The 18187-nt window shown below is 40.8% G+C and overlaps 1 protein-coding gene across 3 annotated transcripts in view; it reads left to right on the top strand.

Annotated features, from left to right (window-relative positions):
* IGF2BP3 (insulin like growth factor 2 mRNA binding protein 3) overlaps positions 1-18187 on the top strand; it is a 143059-nt gene that overhangs the window by 34221 nt on the left and 90651 nt on the right. For all 3 annotated transcript variants that reach the window (XM_043872156.1, XM_043872155.1, XM_043872157.1), the window contains exon 3: positions 5955-6003. In XM_043872156.1, coding sequence (XP_043728091.1) covers positions 5955-6003 — 49 coding nt within the window. The remainder of the gene's footprint in view (positions 1-5954; positions 6004-18187) is intronic.

Genomic DNA, 18187 nt, shown 5'->3' with positions numbered 1-18187 from the left:
CTTGGGTGAAAAACCTGAGGAAAAACAGATGCCTAAGGGGTGCTTAGAGTGTGGTGTTGGAGAAGACTCTTGCGAGTCCCTTGGACTGCAAGGAGATCCAACCAGTCCGTCCTAAAGGAGATCAGTCCTGGGTGTTCATTGGAAGGACTGATGCTGAAGCTGAAACTCCAATACTTTGGCCACCTCATGAGAAGAGCTGACTCATTGGAAAAGACCCTGATGCTGGGAGGGATTGAGGGCAGGAGGAGAAGGGGACAACAGAGGATAAGATGGCTGGATGGCATCACCGACTCGATGGGCATGAATTTGAGTAAACACTGGGTGTTGGTGATGGACAGGGAGGCCTGGCGTGCTGCGATTCACGGGGTTGCAAAGAGTTGGACACGACTGAGCGGACTGAACTGAACTGAAGGGGTGCTTAGGGATAGAAGAAGGTGGGACAATTTCCCTGTGCCCAGGGCTGTCCCATGGTGGTGGATGAAATCAGAGATGAGCTAGGGGGTGTGATAAGTGGCACAAAACCATCTGCTGCAGAAAGGAAAGAATCAAATGTTTATCCTGCCTTCACTCTATTCATTGTGGTTCAGAGTCTCCAGAAACATAATAAAGGAAAGTTGTTATTCATGGAAGAACTCCAGCTAAATTAAAAGTATGGAAGGCATGATACAAGGAGGAAATCCATTTTCAACCTTGAATGAAACAGTGGATTTAGGGATCATTAGTGAGGGCAGTATCACAGGAAGACAGCCAGAGATAATGTATCTTTTCATGGAAGTACACAACCTCTCCCTAACCAAACAACAACAACTTTCAAATCCAACTACTACTCTTATAGGGTCAGAGTAACATATTAAACACCACATGGGGAGTGTATGTAGCAAAAGCCAGGCAGTAAGAAACCAGAGGACGAATTGCAGGTTTGTGTTTTTTTGTTTCCTGACTGAGTGCGGCAGTCCATGCATGGGAACTTTTGAAGGAGTTCGCCGTTCTCTTCATTACCTCCACCATAGTTTGGCCTCAGGTCAAACAACAGGGGGTTTCCCTTGTGGCTCAGCTGGTAAAGAATCCCCCTGCAATGCAGGAGACTTGGGTTTGATCCCTGGATTGGGAAGATCCCCTGAAGAAGGGAAACGCTATCCACTCCAGTATTCTGGCCTGGAGAATTCCATGGACTGTATAGTCCATGGGGTTGCAAAGAGGCTTTCTTATCTCTCCTTGATATTCTACTTGCTATTTGTCTACTTAAAGAGTAACTTAAAGACAAACTTATAGAGTTACTAAAAATATTATTTTAAAAGACATGGGAATGACAAATAATATGGGGGTTATGGTTACATTCTGGGAGGTAGGCATTGGGGAAGAGCATGGTAGTTTCAGTTGTCTTGTTCTAATTATTTGGGTGGGTGGATTCATATATGTCTATGTTTTGTATTAACAATACAAAGATGTTTTGCATCTGTGTATATCAAATTCAACATAGCAAACAATTATTAATATTTAAAATGACTCAATGCAATTAATAAAACCAAGAATGAGTACTTGTACAAAGTTTATGACCTTGATCTTCAAATAAATTGCAAGAAAATGGAGTGAAGGGATTTTCTTGTGTCAGACCTTAAGAGACATCTGCTCTACACATGTGGGCATATTGTTGGGATCTTGATATGAGCAGATCAACTGTAAAATAGCAATTAAGCAATTGGAAATAGAGTGGGTATTCTGTACGTAAGCAGCATATTAAAAAGCAGAGATATCACTTTGCTGATAAAGGTCTATATAGTCAAACCTCTGGGTTTTCCAGTCATCATATACAATGTGAGATGAAGTGTGTACAGTTGGTCCATAAAAAAGGCTGAGCGCTGAAATATTGATGCTTGTGAATTGTGCTGGAGAAGACTCTTCAGAGTCTCTTGGATTTCAGGGAGATCAAACCAGTCAATCCTAAAGGAAATCAACCCTGAATAGGAAGGACTGACGCTGAAGCTCCAATGCTTTGGCCACCTGATGTGAAGTGCCAAGTCATTGGAAAAGACCCTGAGGCTGTAAAAGATTGAGGGCAGAAGGCTAAGGGGGTGACAGAGGATGAGGTGGTTAGATAGCATCACCGACTCAGAGGACGTGAGTTTGAGCAAACTCAGGGAGATAGTGGAAGACTGAGGAGCCTGGTGTGCTACAGTCCATGAGGTTGCAAAGAGTCGGACACAGCTTAGTGACTGAACACCAAAAATGTTCTGTTCTTAAGGAATTTTTGTTAATCATTTTAAGAAACTATTATGGTGACAGTTATTTTTAAAGTGAAAAAGTCCTTTAGTAGGTTTTTCCAGATGTACTGTAGCATGACAGGTCGTGTGTGTGGGATTTGTTGGTACATATTTGAGTAGAAATAAGATTAGGTAGGTAATCATACTTGATAAACTGATACAGGCTTATGGAGGTTGATAGAATTTCTCTAGTTTGGTGTCAATATGAAAATTTGTATAAAATCAATTTAAATCTGTTCTGTTTATTACTAAAAATTTTGAAGATGCCCTTAGAAGTCTACATGAGTTCTGTTGGCTCTTTATCCTGTACTTAAATCACCTTTTAATAAATAATGAGTACTGGATTTTATAGAAACTATTTCAAGCATAATAAGCGTTTTTTAAAGGTTACATGAAAGAATTCCCTGGTGATCCAGTGGTTAAGACTCTACACTTCCAATGCAGGGGGTGTGGGTTTGATCCTGATCAGGAAACTAGGATCCCACAGGTTGAGTGAGTGGCAGGCCAAAAAAGAAAAAAAAAGGTTAAATGAGAACTTAAACTTTACCTCATTTTTCCCTGTTGGCAGAAAAGTCTTAAATTCTATATGATTAACTTATAAATAGATTGTGTGGAAGTTTTCTTTGAAAATAGCACAGGTGGTTAACTTCTTTTTCCTCCTGTTTCTGGTCTCAAAAACCTCAAAGTTTTCTTTGAAATAGCACAGGTGATTAACTTCTTATTCTCCTATTTCTGGGGCTGTTGATCTTCACACGGTAATTTTCTATATTCCCACTGTCTTCCCACTGTAATCCCACCGTGATTTTATTACATCAGCTGTAATAAAATCATTGGGAATGTTGGTAGTTTCTGCATGGTGCATCTGTGTGTCTTATGTTCTCGTCCCTCTCTGTATTATAACAAATGTTAATTTAACTGTCAATTGGGTGCTTCTCAGCTGCCAAACAGTGTTCCGGGCTCTGAATGCGACAGTGAACAAGACAGCCTAACAAGTCCCTGCCTCTCTGGGGGTGTGTTTTAGGAGGAGGTGAAGTGCCAGCTTATTTTGCTGGTAGTTAAAATTAAACTCTAATGATTTGGTGATTACACAGGAGAAACAAATACCAGTATCTGTTCTCTTGACTCTTAGATATTTAGAATTTAATGTAAATATAACCTAATTCTTAAAGCTCAGATGGGAGATGGGAGCTGAGAAAACAAAGTGGGAAAACACAGTTCTAGATGTCAAAATACTGCGCTGTGCTTGGTCGCTTCAGCCCTGTTCAACTCTGCAGTCCACCAGCCTCCTCTGTCCGTGGGATTCTCTAGGCAGTAATACTGGAGTGGGTTGCCATGCCCTTCTCCAGGGGATCTTCCCGACCCTGGGATCGAACATGAATCTCCTGCATCTCCTGCATTGCAGGCAGATTCTTTATCTCTGAGCCACCAGGGAAACCCGTCAAAATACTCACTTTATGAAAATAATCCTGGTGTTTGTCTAAAGTGAAACTTTAGAGAATCAGATAATGGAAACTGGACAGTCAGTTAAGGGAAATAATTATTCTGGTGTAACTTCTAATAAGTAAATAGGTGTCAGATGTACATTTTGAAGAATATGTGGGGAAAACATGGCTAATGGATTACTTCTAATGTACAAAAATTGGTGTCCTATTTAAAGAAATTCTTGGGAGCCCTGTGAAGTAGGTATTTGTTGTTGTAATAAAGAATTACCTGCTTGGTGACCTTAACTGTATGTACACTTTTGTGTGTGTGTCGGGGAAATTTCTTTAGTAATATATATACCCCAAAACAGTCCAGTATAGTTGAATACTGCGTTTCTTAACATTGTTCTGTTATTTCTTAATGTGTCAGTTGCTTAAGACAGATTAGTACTTGCAAATGTGTAGTAAATAATTCTTACTTCTTAGTTACGCAGGGTAAATATTTACACAGTGTGAGTAACTTTTCTGCTTGCTAAAGCAGTACATGGAAGATTTGAAATCTATGTTTTAGGAATACTTTTATTAGGGTGTATTTTTTAAAGGTTTTTATAGAAGAATATAAAACTTATACAAAGGCAGAGATATAGTATGCTTCCAGCAGCTTTAATAATTATTAGCACATGATTTATCTTGTAAACAAATTCCAGGATAGGATGTGTAAAATCTAAGACTACATGGTGTTTGAAAATGTTTCCTTAAATTGACATTCTCTCACTATCTCTGATACTTTGCCCTTGGTGATTATGCTTTGTTTTACTAATAAAAATAATGTAAAAGTGATTTTTCCTTCATCCTCTATTTTATGATTACAAGCAGGACATACCTGAGTTTGGCTAATTTACATGCTAATTGAGAGTTCCCTAAAGGCGGGCCACAGTCCATGAGGTCGCTAGGACTCAACTTGGCGAGTGAACAACAGTGAAGGGATAGGCAGTGTCTGTGAGATTCATGTAAGTTTTGTGGTGAATGGGAAAGAACTAGACCATCAATGGAGTCTGCGCTGTGATACCTAGAAGTGGATCATTGGACCTGGAAAGGGAAATTAACTGTAGATCTAGAGGAGGTTAATTATTTCACTTGAGGTGTCATGCCCACTTGCTAGTCTCTTTTTAAAAAACAGCTAGTTGACTTTAAATTCCTTTCCCTTGTAAGAGAGTGATTGGTGTGTGGTATTCCATAGTACAGTCTCACATAATTCATGTTGCTTCCTTCTTTCCATCCTCCCTCTCTTACTCTGATAGTTTTGAGGAGGGGATAGAAGAGGAGGAGATGTATAGTATAATAGTTTTTATTATTTTACAAAGTATATATTGTGTTTTATATACATAGTGTATACATAGGAATATGTGTAGGCACTGCAACTCAGGTGGGGGATTTTTAATGTTTTATTTTTGTACCCTGGATTATTCCTTTGGCAGCCTGAAATGTGTGGACCTCTTAGAATATTTTTAAATGCATAAAATAAAGCACATAGGATTATAAAGGAAATTATTTTGAAATACAGTTAGAAAATATTAAAGCTGATAATAACATGTCTTTCTTAACATAAGAAGTAACAAGTTCTAGCAACACAGCTAACTATCACAGTAGTGAATATACAAGATCTGCAACACCTTAACGTGAAATGAAAATGCCTGACTTATTTATTTTAATGTCAAGAGTACAAGACATGTAATTCTACTGTGGTTTAAGGCCAACATTCACTATTGAAGGTGGCTAAATGTCACTTAGGGGATAGTGAAAATAAATGTGACCCCGCCCACCCCACTGCACCCCACTGCTCCTGTCCACCTTCCTTAAATTCTGTCCATGAACCCTTTGGCTGTGATCTCAGATTAAGAACATCTGGACTAAGGTTTTGTTTGTGTTCTGGGATGCTTACTTTGAGGCTAAAGGGTTTGAACTTAGCGTATAGTCATTAGATGAAATGTGTTCAGACATTGTATCTGCCAGTTTTAGTGACTTTAGAGTAAGCCACAACCATCCAGTGATGCTCGGTTTCCAATGGTCTTGTGAAACCTCAGTGTGCATCTTGTGATTAACTTGGTCTCCTTTTTCTTTCTTGGGCTGTGTTTTCTTAGTATGTATGGATACGTAGTGAATAAATATATCTTAGGTAGTTTCAAAACATCCATGTTGGCTGTAAGTATCTTTTGCTTTTATGTTTTTTTTTTTTTGTTTTCTTTTAAAACACATTTTAATTCTTCTGCAGGATTCGGAAACTTCAGATACGAAATATCCCGCCTCATTTACAGTGGGAGGTAAGAACTTCTATGTTTAAAACTAAGATATTAGTATCTAAGCCTGTTGGTAGTATTTCCGAAGATTTTCCTCCTCTTTCCACCTCTTGGATGTGCTTGAACACAATCCTTCTCTATTATGGTCTTTGTCTTGCATTGGGCTTTTCTTTGTAACAGTATATTACTTCTTTGAAAACAATCTGCTCTTTGAGATACTTTAAGAAATTGAAATAGGTTCTGGTGTAACTGGGCAAACTTCCTCATTCAATCACATCCCACAGAATCTTGTTTGAGATCTTTCTGATGAGATTTGCTAATTGTATTTAAATATGAAGTTCTCTGTTTGGCAGTCTTTTTTAAAAAGATAAATACTGCTATTTATGCTTTATTTTAAAATGTTACTGTGCTTTCTTTTGCTCAGATGGTGGCACTGTGGTAACTGTATATAAACCCAAATCTTTTGGCACAGTTGAATAGCCTGTGTCAGCAATTTCCAAACTATGTTGATGATGTCAAGGTGAGAATTTGAGAACCCAGTAGTTGAAAAGATAAAAGAAAATGTCTGTTGACTCTTTCAGATAATGGAATGTGAAAATTCTTAAAACCTACTTTGGAGATATTAGTGCAGGGAAAACTGCTCAGCTTTTATGTATTTTTAATATAAAAATCAGGAGTAACTAGGTTTGTGTGTTTAACATTAGAGACTCTTCAAATGTCATTTTAGAAAACTAAACTATAACTGTCATCAAAATGCATAGAATGGTTAAAAGATTTCTTTGAGTTGGGGGAAGCTGGCCTGAGGTCTCATTCTCCAAGGCTCCAGTTGGTAACAGATCGCTTATACTCACAGTATTTTGCAGCACATGTATTTTCAGAACAGTATTACTGAATTTAATCTTTGCAGGAGGACTTGATTCTTTGGTCTGTCCTAAACATTTTTCAAGTTACACAATGTATAAAAGGTATATTTTGTAGACAGAATCAGTGGCTTCTTAGGTTAAACTCAATGTGTTTTCTTGTTTTAGTTTAACATTTGTTTAGGAAATTCAGTATCTTGAAGGGTGGGTCCCTGAATTGAGTGCTACTGTATCAAGATTACTGGTTTAATCCCAATTTTTATTAATTTATTTTGAAGTGAAGTATTGTTGATTTACAGTGTTGTGTTAGTTTCTGGTATACAACCAAGTGATTCAATATTATATACACATACACACACACATATATACACATATATATTCTTTTTCAGATTAGTTTCCATTATAGGTTATTTTGTTGTTGTTTAGTCACTGAGTTGTGTCCGACCCTTTGCGACCCTACGGACTGTAGCCCACCAGGCTCCTCTGTCCATTGGGTTTTCTAGGCAAGAATACTGCAGTGGATTACCATTTCCTTCAGGGTATATTCCCCACCCAGAGATCAAACCTGTGACACCTTCATTGACAGGTGGATGCTCTACCACTGAGCCACCAGGGAAGCCCCTGTAGGTTATTATAAGATACTGAATATAATTCCCTGTGCTATGCAGAAGGCCCTTGTTAGTTTATTTATAGTAGTGTGTCTGTATTCATTAATCTCTTCATTTTAACATGGGCAGTGTTAAACGTGATTTTCTATCTGGGAACTATATCTGGTGTAACATAGCTTTCGATGAAAGTCAAGTGGTGGCAGCCACTTTTAGGCGAGTTACGAGTGTTCTAGCATATCATCTGTAGGCAGTGGTTGTTGCCTTAAAATTCATCCATTCTATTGCTTCAAATTTGAATTGCAGTGGATTCTCAAGCATTGTTGATTCTACTTTTGGTGGCTTCTCAAGCTTTCAGTTCGTTGCATTCTTCCTTATTCTGGGTAAAATTTAATCTATGATAATAAAATCTTTATTTGTCATATCTAACTTTTTCTTTTATATTTCATTTTACCCTCCCCGTAGTCCTTTGAGGTGAAGTAAAGTTGGAGACATTATCTCTATTTTCAATTGGGCAAATACGGGCCCACAGAGTTCAAAGAACTAAGTAAGAACAGATACAGAATTTAAAGAAGCATGGAACTAGACTTTGAAACTCTTGACCTTTGATCCCTTTGAAATTTAAAGGGTAGTTTGAAATATTGATTAACAAAATTTATTGAGGGTTTGTCAGGAGTAGGATGAACTGTTGGGATTTTTGCTTTCCTTGAAGACTTGAATGAGCACCACTTGTTATTTCCTTTTTGAGGAGTCAAGTTTTTTTGGGTCTTTGCTTTTAAACCTTTTATTTTGTATTGGGGTACAGCCCGTTAACAATGTTGTGATGGTTTCAGGTGAGCAGCGGAGGGACTCAGCCACACGTACACATATCCGTTCTCCCCAAAGCTCTGCTCCGTCCAGGCTGCCACATAATGCTGAGCATAGTTCCTTGTGCTATACTATCGGTCCTTGCTGGTTACTTATTTTAAATACAGCAGTGTGTACACGTCCATCCCAAGCTCCATAACTATCCCCCACCCCACCCCCAGCCTCTATGAGTTCGTTCTCTCAGTCTGAATCACTTTCTGTATCTAAGTCTGTGAGTCTCTTTCGTTTGTATCATTTCTCTTTAGATTCCACATGTAAGGGATGTTGTACGATAATTCTTCTCTGACTTCACTTGGTATGACAATCTGTAGGTCCATCTGTGTTGCTGTAAGTGGCATTATTTCATTCTTTTTAACGGCTGAGTAATATTCCATATGTATATGTACCATATCTTTGTCCCTTCCTCTGTTGATGGACATTTAGGTTGCTTCCATGTCTCGGCTATAGTGAACAGTGCTGCAGTGAACATTGGGGTACATATATTCTTTTGGATCATGTTTTTCTCTGGATATCTGTGCAGAAGTGAGAGTGCAGGGTCATATGATAGCTCTGTCTCTAGTTTTCTAAGGAACCTCTGTACTGTTCTTCACAGTGGCTATATCTAGTTACATTCCCACCCGCTGTGTAGGAGGGTTCCCTTCTCTCCACACCCTCTGCAGCATTGTTGGTGGGTTTTTTGATGATGGCCATTCTAACTGGTGTGAGGTGGTATCTCATTGTAGTTTTGACGTGCATTTCTCTAATAATTAGTGATGTCGGACATCTTTTCATGTGCCTTTTGGTCATCTCTGTATCTTCTCTGGAGAAAGGTCTATTTAGGTCTTCTGCCCATTTGTTTATTGTTGTTTTTGATGCTGTGAGGCATCATGAACTGTTCATAAATTTTGGGGACTAATCCCTTGTTGCTCACATCATTTGCAAATGTTGTCTCCAAATCTGTGTGTTGTCTTTTCGTTTTGTTTATTGTTTCCTTTGTTGTGCAAAGTTCTTGAGTTTAAGTAGGTCCCATTTGTTTATTTTCATTTTTATTTCCATTATTCTGAGGAGTCTCTGTGTGTAACATTTGATTTGAGCACATTGAGTGTGGCAGTTGTCTGATGCCAAAGCCGTATAGGTGATGGTTTTGCACTGACAGGTTTGGACTCCCTCTACAATGGAGAAGTTAGACTTTGACTCCACTAATTAATCTTAGAATCACTATATGGAATCACCACACATTGCATACTTCCTGATTTGATACAATATGAAGTATATAGCAATCTGACTTTGAGTTTATAAAAAGTATGGAAGGGAGAGGCACAGGTGAAATGATACCGTGAAGAAACATAATAGCCAGCTCCAGTATATGGGACATGGCACAGGAGAGACGACATTATTTACTTATCAAGCGATGGTATATTAAAAGGGAAGGGGACTGTTAAGGAATGAAATTTATGAGGATAACAAAAAAGCAATCATACACCTGCACTAAATTATTTGTGAACCAAAAAAAAAAAAGAAAAAAAAATTATTTGTGAACCTTGTAAACAGTCTGGAAGGAGCAGTATGGAGTTTCTTGAAAAGCCTCAGTTTTTTGCAGAAGGCTTTTAGAGTCAGAATTATATCCCAGCTCCACTACTTACTAGTTAGGTGATGTCTGAAGTGATTTTTTTACATTCTTGCAGTCTCATTTTCTTCCTTTTTTAATATGGGGATAATAATAGCCACTTGATTGAATTGCTCTGGGCATTAGAAGGATTATATATGCTAAAGCCCTTAAAAAATGCTTAGTACATACAAGTGCATGCTACATTTTTGCTGCAATACGAACAAGGAATTCATTTCCTCCCAACTTTAAGTTCTTGTGCTTAACTCGGATCTAGCCTACAGCACAACACACAAAACCACTAGGTATCACACCAAGGGAAATTTAATGTGCAGGGTACACAAGTGCTAGACGGCTGAACGAACGAAGATGGAATCCATAGATACGGACTGTAGAGAGCAGTTACACCCGGAGGCTGAGTGGGGAAGAGAGGGGTCAAGGGCAGAGGTTGAGGTGATCAGATACCAGAAGCTGGAACAAAGGGCTCAAGTAACTGAGAGTGAGCAAAGGGATGCTGCCTGGCTGTGGCTGGTGCTTGGGATGGGGAGGAAGGGACGTGATGGGGAAGAAGGGAGGTGATGAAGCTGGTTCTGGGAATGCCCAGAGCAGCCGGAGTCTGAAACCCCTTGCTGTTAGGACAATGCTGAGAGGAACAGCTGATTAATGGGGAAGAACATGTGCCATCTCTTCTTCTGTCTTCCCGTTTCCCTCTAGTGCCTTCTTTTTTGACTATTTAAAATTCTTATATATGTGGGTATGTATTTGGCTATGCCAGGTTTTTAATTGCAGCGTGTGGGGTCTAGTTCCTCAAGCAGGGATCGAACCCAGGCCCTCTGCATTGGGAGCACGGAGGCCTAGCCACAAGACCACTAGTGAGGTCCGCCTTCTAGTGCCTTCTATCAGCAGAAGCCAGTAGGAAACCGCTGACAGAGATGCGACAGGGTGCCCAGCCCCAGCCCCCAGCATCGCAGAGTTGAAAGGTGAATTTGGAACTGAGAGCTTTAGCCAGTCGGAGCTGCATCTCAGAAGCAGAGATCCCTCCCCGGTGCTGCTGGTTCTCTTCTAGGCCGTTTTCTGTGGGGTCATCAAAGAAGTGACAGGCTCTGGGACCGTGATGCTCTGAGGCATTTTATAAAGTCTGTAACTGGACTGTGAATGATCCTTACACCACTGTGATAGCTTACTTTCTATTTCTTATTTATAGTATCTTTACACCACTATATTCTACCGAATGACCCAAGGGGACCCAGGTTCTTGGGATACCACCTCCTGCATGCTTTGTGGGTCATGCGGGTGCTAGGTGATTTCTAGCCGTTTTGTTTTGGATGATGATAAAGTGCACTCAAGGACTCTGGAGTGGCTCAGGGTTTCACTGATGCGTCTTAGTAGGTAAAATATGGGAAACTAACTTTTGGAAGTACCTGCTGCCAGAGAGGTAGGTTTGTTTTTTCCCCCACACATGTGGAGTGTAGAAGGGAACTAGGAGAAACTGTTTCTTCTCCACCTCCTACCCTGTGGCCTTTTTTATTGAAATCAACTGATTTTTTAAAATTAATTTTTTGGGGAACATAGTTGCTTTACAATGTTGTGTTAGTTCCTGCCGTACTGCAAAGTGAATCAGCTCTACCTGCACATATATCCCCTCTCTCTTGAATTTCCTCCTCATTTAGGTCACCACAGAGCGTTCAGCAGAGTTCCCTGTGCTATACAGCAGGTTCTCATTAGTTATCTATTTCATACATAGTATCAACTATACATGTGCCAATCCCAGTCTCCTAATCTATCCACCCCCACCCCTTGGTATCTCTACACCTGTTCTGTGCATCTGTGTCTCTATTTCTGCCCTGCAAATAAGATCATATGTTCCATTTTTCTAGATTCCACATCTGTAGGCTAATACATGATGTTTGCCTCCCCACCACCCCACCCCTGACTTCACTCTGCATGACAGACTCTAGTTCCATCATGTCTCCTCAAATGATCCCATTTCCTTCCTTTTTATGGCTGAGTAATATTCCATTATGTACACGTATCACATCCTCTTGATCTACTCATCTGTCAATGAACCATCTGGGCCTTGAGGTAAAGCCGACATACATTCTGCATTTTCCAGCAAGTTGTAATTTTAAAGTGTGCATTTCTCAAGTATTTTTCAGATCACAGATTCAAAATTATGTAATATTCAAGCCACCCACTTGGCTAAAGTACTTGAAGAGTAGATTTGTGATGTGACCAGAACTGGAAGGGCTCCTCTAAAGATAGATAGTCCTGATGGTGGGCAGACCTGGATCCTCAGATGCCTCAAGAGACATAGACATGATTTATGGGACAAGGATTTAAGGGTTCTTGGGCAAACATCAAAGAGGTGAGGAGGGGATAGAGCCCCAGCAGAGCGCTTGACTTTAAACAAACACCTTTGAGAATCCTTTTTCTTTTGCCTTAACTCAGTGTCTTAAATTGGTCCCATTTTCTGAGATTAAGGAGTGTCTTTCTTCATTAAAAAAATAAATTGCCAAGGCCTCAGGAAAGGGCTTGTTAGGGTTACTCCTAATCTTACTGTCTTAATACTACTACTCTCCAGTCAAGGTTGCTGGTACTTAAACATGTTAAAAGGGGAGACTCCCCTGAAGGAAAGTGTAAGACCCGTTGATTACCTGAATGAAGTGTCTATAGTAAAGCGCAAGTTAGGTTCTCATTTGGGGGTCACGTATTGAAAGTAGAATGATGTTCTCACAGAGGTTATTGTCTGGGAAAATACACTGAGCTATTGGGTTAATGGTCTGCTCTTGCCTGGAGCGACTGTATTTTCGGAGGCAGGATTTTGAATATGGGTTTTCGGAGGCAGAATTTTGAATATGTGATCTGACAAATACTGATGGGGAATGCATAGATGACCAGTGCAAGTTCGATGCATGAAGCAGGGCACTCAAAGCCAGTGCTCTGGGACAACCCAGAGGGATGGGGCGGGGAGGGAGGAGGGAGGGGGTTTCAGGATGGGGGGATGCGTGTGCATCCGTGGCTGATTCATGTCAATGTATGGCAAAAACCACCACAGTATTGTAAAGTAATTATTCTCCAATTAAAATAAATTAAGAAAAATTTAAAAAAAGAAAATTACAGTTTGCTGGAAACTGAAGAATGTAAGTTGGCTTTATCTCAAGGCCCAGATATCAGATATTTCCTGGACTTCATTGAGGTGAGAAGATGAATATCTCAGGAAGAAACTCTGAAGAGGTTTTCACAGTGTAAAGTTCATTTTTCTGCCATGTTCGTTGTCTGGTGTGATGGAATAAAGGAAGTAGGAGCTGTCTCCTGGTCTCAACCTAGGGAAGTAAAGGGGGGGCCCTTCATAACTAAAGCATCCCCAGCTTGCCTCCAGGCTTCTGACATACCAGTGGATTAGCCTCTGGTTCTTGGCATGGAAAGCAAGTAGCCAGTACACTGAAAATAAAAGCCCAAAGTTTTAAGTTGGACATTGTAATATAAAATATTCTTTGCTTTTTTTTTCTCAGCAGAGTCATCTTAATTTCTCTTTCAGAGGTCTCCTTGGTTCTTCTGTGTAAGCTTGAAGCAATTTTTGGTAGTAAGTGGATCTTGTCAGAAATCTTGCAAGGCTTTTTCTGTAGGGACCTAGGATTGTACTAACACCACTTTCTTTATTGAAACACTTAGGCTTGTCACTTTGAACGGACCTCCTAGTTTGGAGAAACTTGACTTCTAGGGCGTAGGGAATGTTAGAAAGCCTTTGCTTCCTTCAGTGATTAAAAGACATTTTTTTTCCTCTGAAGTTCGGGGGTGGGGAGTATAGCATTAGTGTAAGATGTAGTATGAAGAAGCAAAACTTCCCTGTAAATTACACCAAAGTGAGTCCCGGCCACTGTGGTAGAAGGGCCCAAACTTGAGAGAGATGCCCGCATTTCAGACTGTGCTGAAAAATATACTCTGATCAGACATCTTCTTATAAGATAAGGCAAGTACCTCTAATGGGCAAATGCTTACTAATGAGGGTGAGCTGTAGATGTCAGAAATTTCCGTATGATTAATAACAGTTTCTTAAAGCTGGTAACATCTCTGTGAAGACTATTACTTTTCTTTCTGTGTGGACTCGGGATATAGTAAGAAAGGCTGATAATAGGAGACCTCCCTGAATTCACTACTGTGATATAGAAATAGCAATCTCATTATGCTGGGTGCTGGCAGTAGGGAAAACAAAGGGGTCTTTATTTAGAAACAAGGAAGGAAGCAAGAAAGTAGCGGTGCCTTGTTAACTAGTCTGGGGGGAAATAAATAATAGCATAGTTGGAAGCATAGCATAGAATATTAGCATAGCATAGAGCTAACTCATACCACCCTCATGGGAAGCCTTGGATGGCTGTGTGCTGAGAACCAGACTGCCTGAGAGACTCGCTTCCAAATGAAGGAGGAGGCAGGGGCCTTGGAGTCTGTGAGCTGAAGTCCCCAGTGAAGGCTGATGTCCTTAAAACCACAGGATCAGTCCTTCATACTCATCTCTCAAAGTGCTGAGTCCTGTTTGGTGCCCTGGTCAGCGTGGTTTGGTGCTGTGTGGTCCGTGATGGGTATGCGAATGAATGCCATACAAAAATTAGATGAGAGCAAAGCATCTTAAATATAATCAACAACGTAACACGATGAGGTCCTTTAACTCAAACAGCAAAAAAATACCTGTAGAAACTCGGGGTTTACGTTTAAGCATGAACTGAGCAAGAAGTCATAGGCATTAATGTGAAATATAAATATCCATAGTTGTTTGGTCTGAAGCGTAAATGACAGCGTGGGCAATTGGCCTCTGAAGGGTGGAGGGCAATCTTGTGGGACTGAACCCTTAACCTGTGGAGTCAGGTTCTATCTCCAGGTAGAAAGTGTCAGAATTGAGCTGAACCATAGGACACGCATCTCGTGTCTGAGAATTGGTTATTGGTGGTGTGGGAAACACCCCCTCCACGTGTTGGAATTGGACCTAGCAACCTGAAAGAGGAAGTGTTTTCTAAAAAAATATTTATGTATTTGGCTGCACTGGTTCTTAGCTGCGGCATGTGGGATCTAGTTCCCTGACCAGGGGTTGCACCCGGGCTCCTTGCATTGGGAACACGGAGACTTAGCCACTGGACCACCAGGGAAGTCCTGAAAGAGGAGGTTTTGTTGGATTGTTTGAAAAATCATCATGGCTTCAGTAAATTTGAGTACGAAGAGTTGTTAGAAGTAGTTGATGTCTATCAAATAATTTTGAGGGGACATAATAGGCAACAATGAGACCACTGACTCTGCTAAGTGATCTTTCTTCCCCGTGGCCTGACTCTGAGGACTGGCCAGTAAACCGCTGACACTTACTGAGCACTAATGTGCCAGTATTTCTGGTCCTAATCTGCTGAATTGACTTGTTTTAATCTTCACCACAGTCCCATGATCCTACTTTGCAGATGAGACAGCTGAGGTCAGAGAGGTGAAGTAATTTGCCCAGGGTCATGCAGCTGGAAAGTGGTAGGGTTTCTGCTCTTAATCAGGTTACTCAAACAGAACACTTCCCCTGAAAGGTAAGTTTCTGTTTCTTGAAATGATCATCATTTATTTGCTTTCAGCATGCCCCTGAAAGTTTGACAGTGAACCCAATAGAAATTGGATCTTCCCTGGGTCTGGAGGAAATATATGGTTATGTGCAATGAATGGGCTCAGACAGATTATTTGGGGAAGTTATTGGTAAACTGTTCTGTTTAGCCAACTGTGGACAATAGAGTTCTTCATTCATCGTTGCTCTGGGAGGGCCCGGACTTGGCCTTGTTTGAAATGAGCTGGTGCAAGTTGTTCGGGGAATACATGTTTGCCTGTGAGCCCTAGATGTGCGGTGTACGAGGCATGTGCTCTGGTCCTAACCAGCTCCCTATCTGTGTTTACTGCACCCTTGCATGTGATGCCTGGACTTTTAGTGTCCTGTGCTTCATAGTCCTTCTGAGATAGTCATCTCAAAGGTCTGCATGTCCTTTATCTAAACTTTTTATTATGAAAAATACCAAACAAAAAGGCTAAATTGATGATACTTTGCAACCATTATCAATGTGCAGTCAGTCAGTCCCTCTTTTTAAAAGTATTTATTTTCATTATTCGTTTGGCTGCGTCAGGTGGGTCCCAGTTGTGCTACAAAGTTCTTTTGTTGCTGCGTACTGACGCTCTAGTTGTGGCTCGGGTTCAATAGCTAAGGTGGCAGGGCTTAGTTGCCCTGAGATACGTCGGATCTTAGTTCCCTGACCAGGGATCGAACCTGTGCCCCACCCTGCATTGCAAGATGGAGTCCCAACCACTAGACCCCCAGGGAAGTCCCAGTCTCTCTCTTTTTAAAATAACTCTAGCTTCTTCCATCTTTTCCCAGATTATTGAAGTACATCCTGGACATCACAGCACTTAATTCAGTAAACAGTGACTTCATCTCTAAAAGTTAATGTCTCTATTAGTTTGCTAGGGTTGCTGCAAAACACCACACACTGGGTGGTGTAAACAACAATTTTTCAGTCTCACGATTCTGGAAGCTGGAAGTCTGATATCAGATGGCGCTAGTGATAGAACCTGCCTGCCGGTGAAGAAGATGCCTAAGACACAGGTTCAGTCCCTGGGTTGAGAAGATCCCCTGGAGGAGGGCATGGCAATCCAGTCTGGTACTCTTGCCTGGAGAATCCCCATGGACAGAGGAGGCTGGCAGGCTGCAGTCCATGGGGTCACAAAGAGTCAGACAGGACTGAAGTGTACGTGGCACGCATGCATGAGGATTTGTCCGAGGGCTCTCTGTTCGGGCAGTTCCTTGGTTTGTGACACTGTAAATCCAACCTTCACATGGTGTTGCTGTGTGTCTGTCCGTCCAGATTTCTTTCTCTCTCTCTTTTTTTTTTTTTTAAGATTTTTTTATTTTGAACCATTTTTAAAATGTTTACTGAATTTGTTACAATACTGCTTCTGCCTTTTGTTTTGTTTTTTTTTGGCCGGCAAGGCATGTGGGATCTCAACACCCTGACCAGGGATTGAACCTGCACCCTCTGCATTGGAAGGCAAAGTCTTAACCACTGGGCCACCAGAGAAGTCCCCAGATGTCTCCTTTCTGTAAGGATACCAGCTATATTGGATTAGGGACCATCCTAATGACCTCGACTACCTCTGTAAATATCCTATTTCCAAATACAATTGAACTATGGTACTAGGAATCAAGACTTCATCCTATGGATTTTGGGGAGGATGGATATAATTCAGTCCTTAACAGTGTCTTTAAAAAATCCATGTGTTAAATGAATAGTAACTCTTACATATCAAATCTAATCATATTTCCGTGGTTATCTTTTATAAAATTTTTTTGAGTCAGGATCCAAATAGGATCTTTTTTTTTTTTTTTTTTTTTTTTTTTTAGTTTTGAATGTGCATTTATTGAAATATAAGCCACAGTGTTTGAAAATACAGAAAGGAAAACTGCAACATCTTTATGGGAAAAGGGGGCTGTTTTATCGCAAAGACTTCTCTCATTACTGATGCTGAGAAATGGTTGCCAGAAATTCCACCAAGGCCTCACACAAGGAGAGCAGTGATGGCATGGAGGGGGATGAAGGTGAGGATGCCATGAGTATGTGGGCTGAGACAACAATCCTGGTGTCAAACTTCAGGCTCTGTAGTTACTCTGGTCGAGAGGAATGTGCTCCTCCTGCACGCCTTCCTTCCTCACATAATTATGAACTGCTTCCTTCATGCCAGGAACTGTGCTAAGTGCTCAGGATAAAGGGAAGACATGCTGTCATGGTGCTCAGAGCCACATGCATGAGACAGAACTAAAGTGTATACACCCATGTTGTTCATCACTAAGTCGTGTCCGACTCCTTGTGACCCAATGGGCTGCAGCATGCCAGACTTCCCTGTCTTTTACTATGTCTCAGAGTTTGCTCAAACTCATGCCCATTGAGTTGGTGATGCCATCCAATCATCTCATTCTCTGCCATCCCCTTCTCCTCCTGCTCTCAATCTTTCCCAGAATCATAAACTGAAGTGAAATCGCTCAGTCATGTCCGACTCTTTGCGACCCCACGGACTGTAGCCTACCAGGCTCCTCTGTCCATGGGATTTTCCAGGCAAGAACACTGGAGTGGGTTGCCATTTCCTTCTCCAGGATCTTTTTTTAAGACAGTTAATAGGATCATCTTTTTTGGGGAGGGTGTAGTGTATTTGTTGAAGTTGGTTTTATTCTTTAGAATGTTTCACATTCTTTGCTGAACTACATCCATGTGTGGTCACTTTACACGTTCCTC

Source organism: Cervus elaphus, chromosome 18 (assembly GCF_910594005.1).
Source record: "Cervus elaphus chromosome 18, mCerEla1.1, whole genome shotgun sequence".
Lineage (NCBI taxonomy): Eukaryota > Metazoa > Chordata > Mammalia > Artiodactyla > Cervidae > Cervus > Cervus elaphus.
The sequence above is the reverse complement of the archived record's forward strand: the minus strand, read 5'-3'. Positions and strand labels throughout refer to the sequence as shown.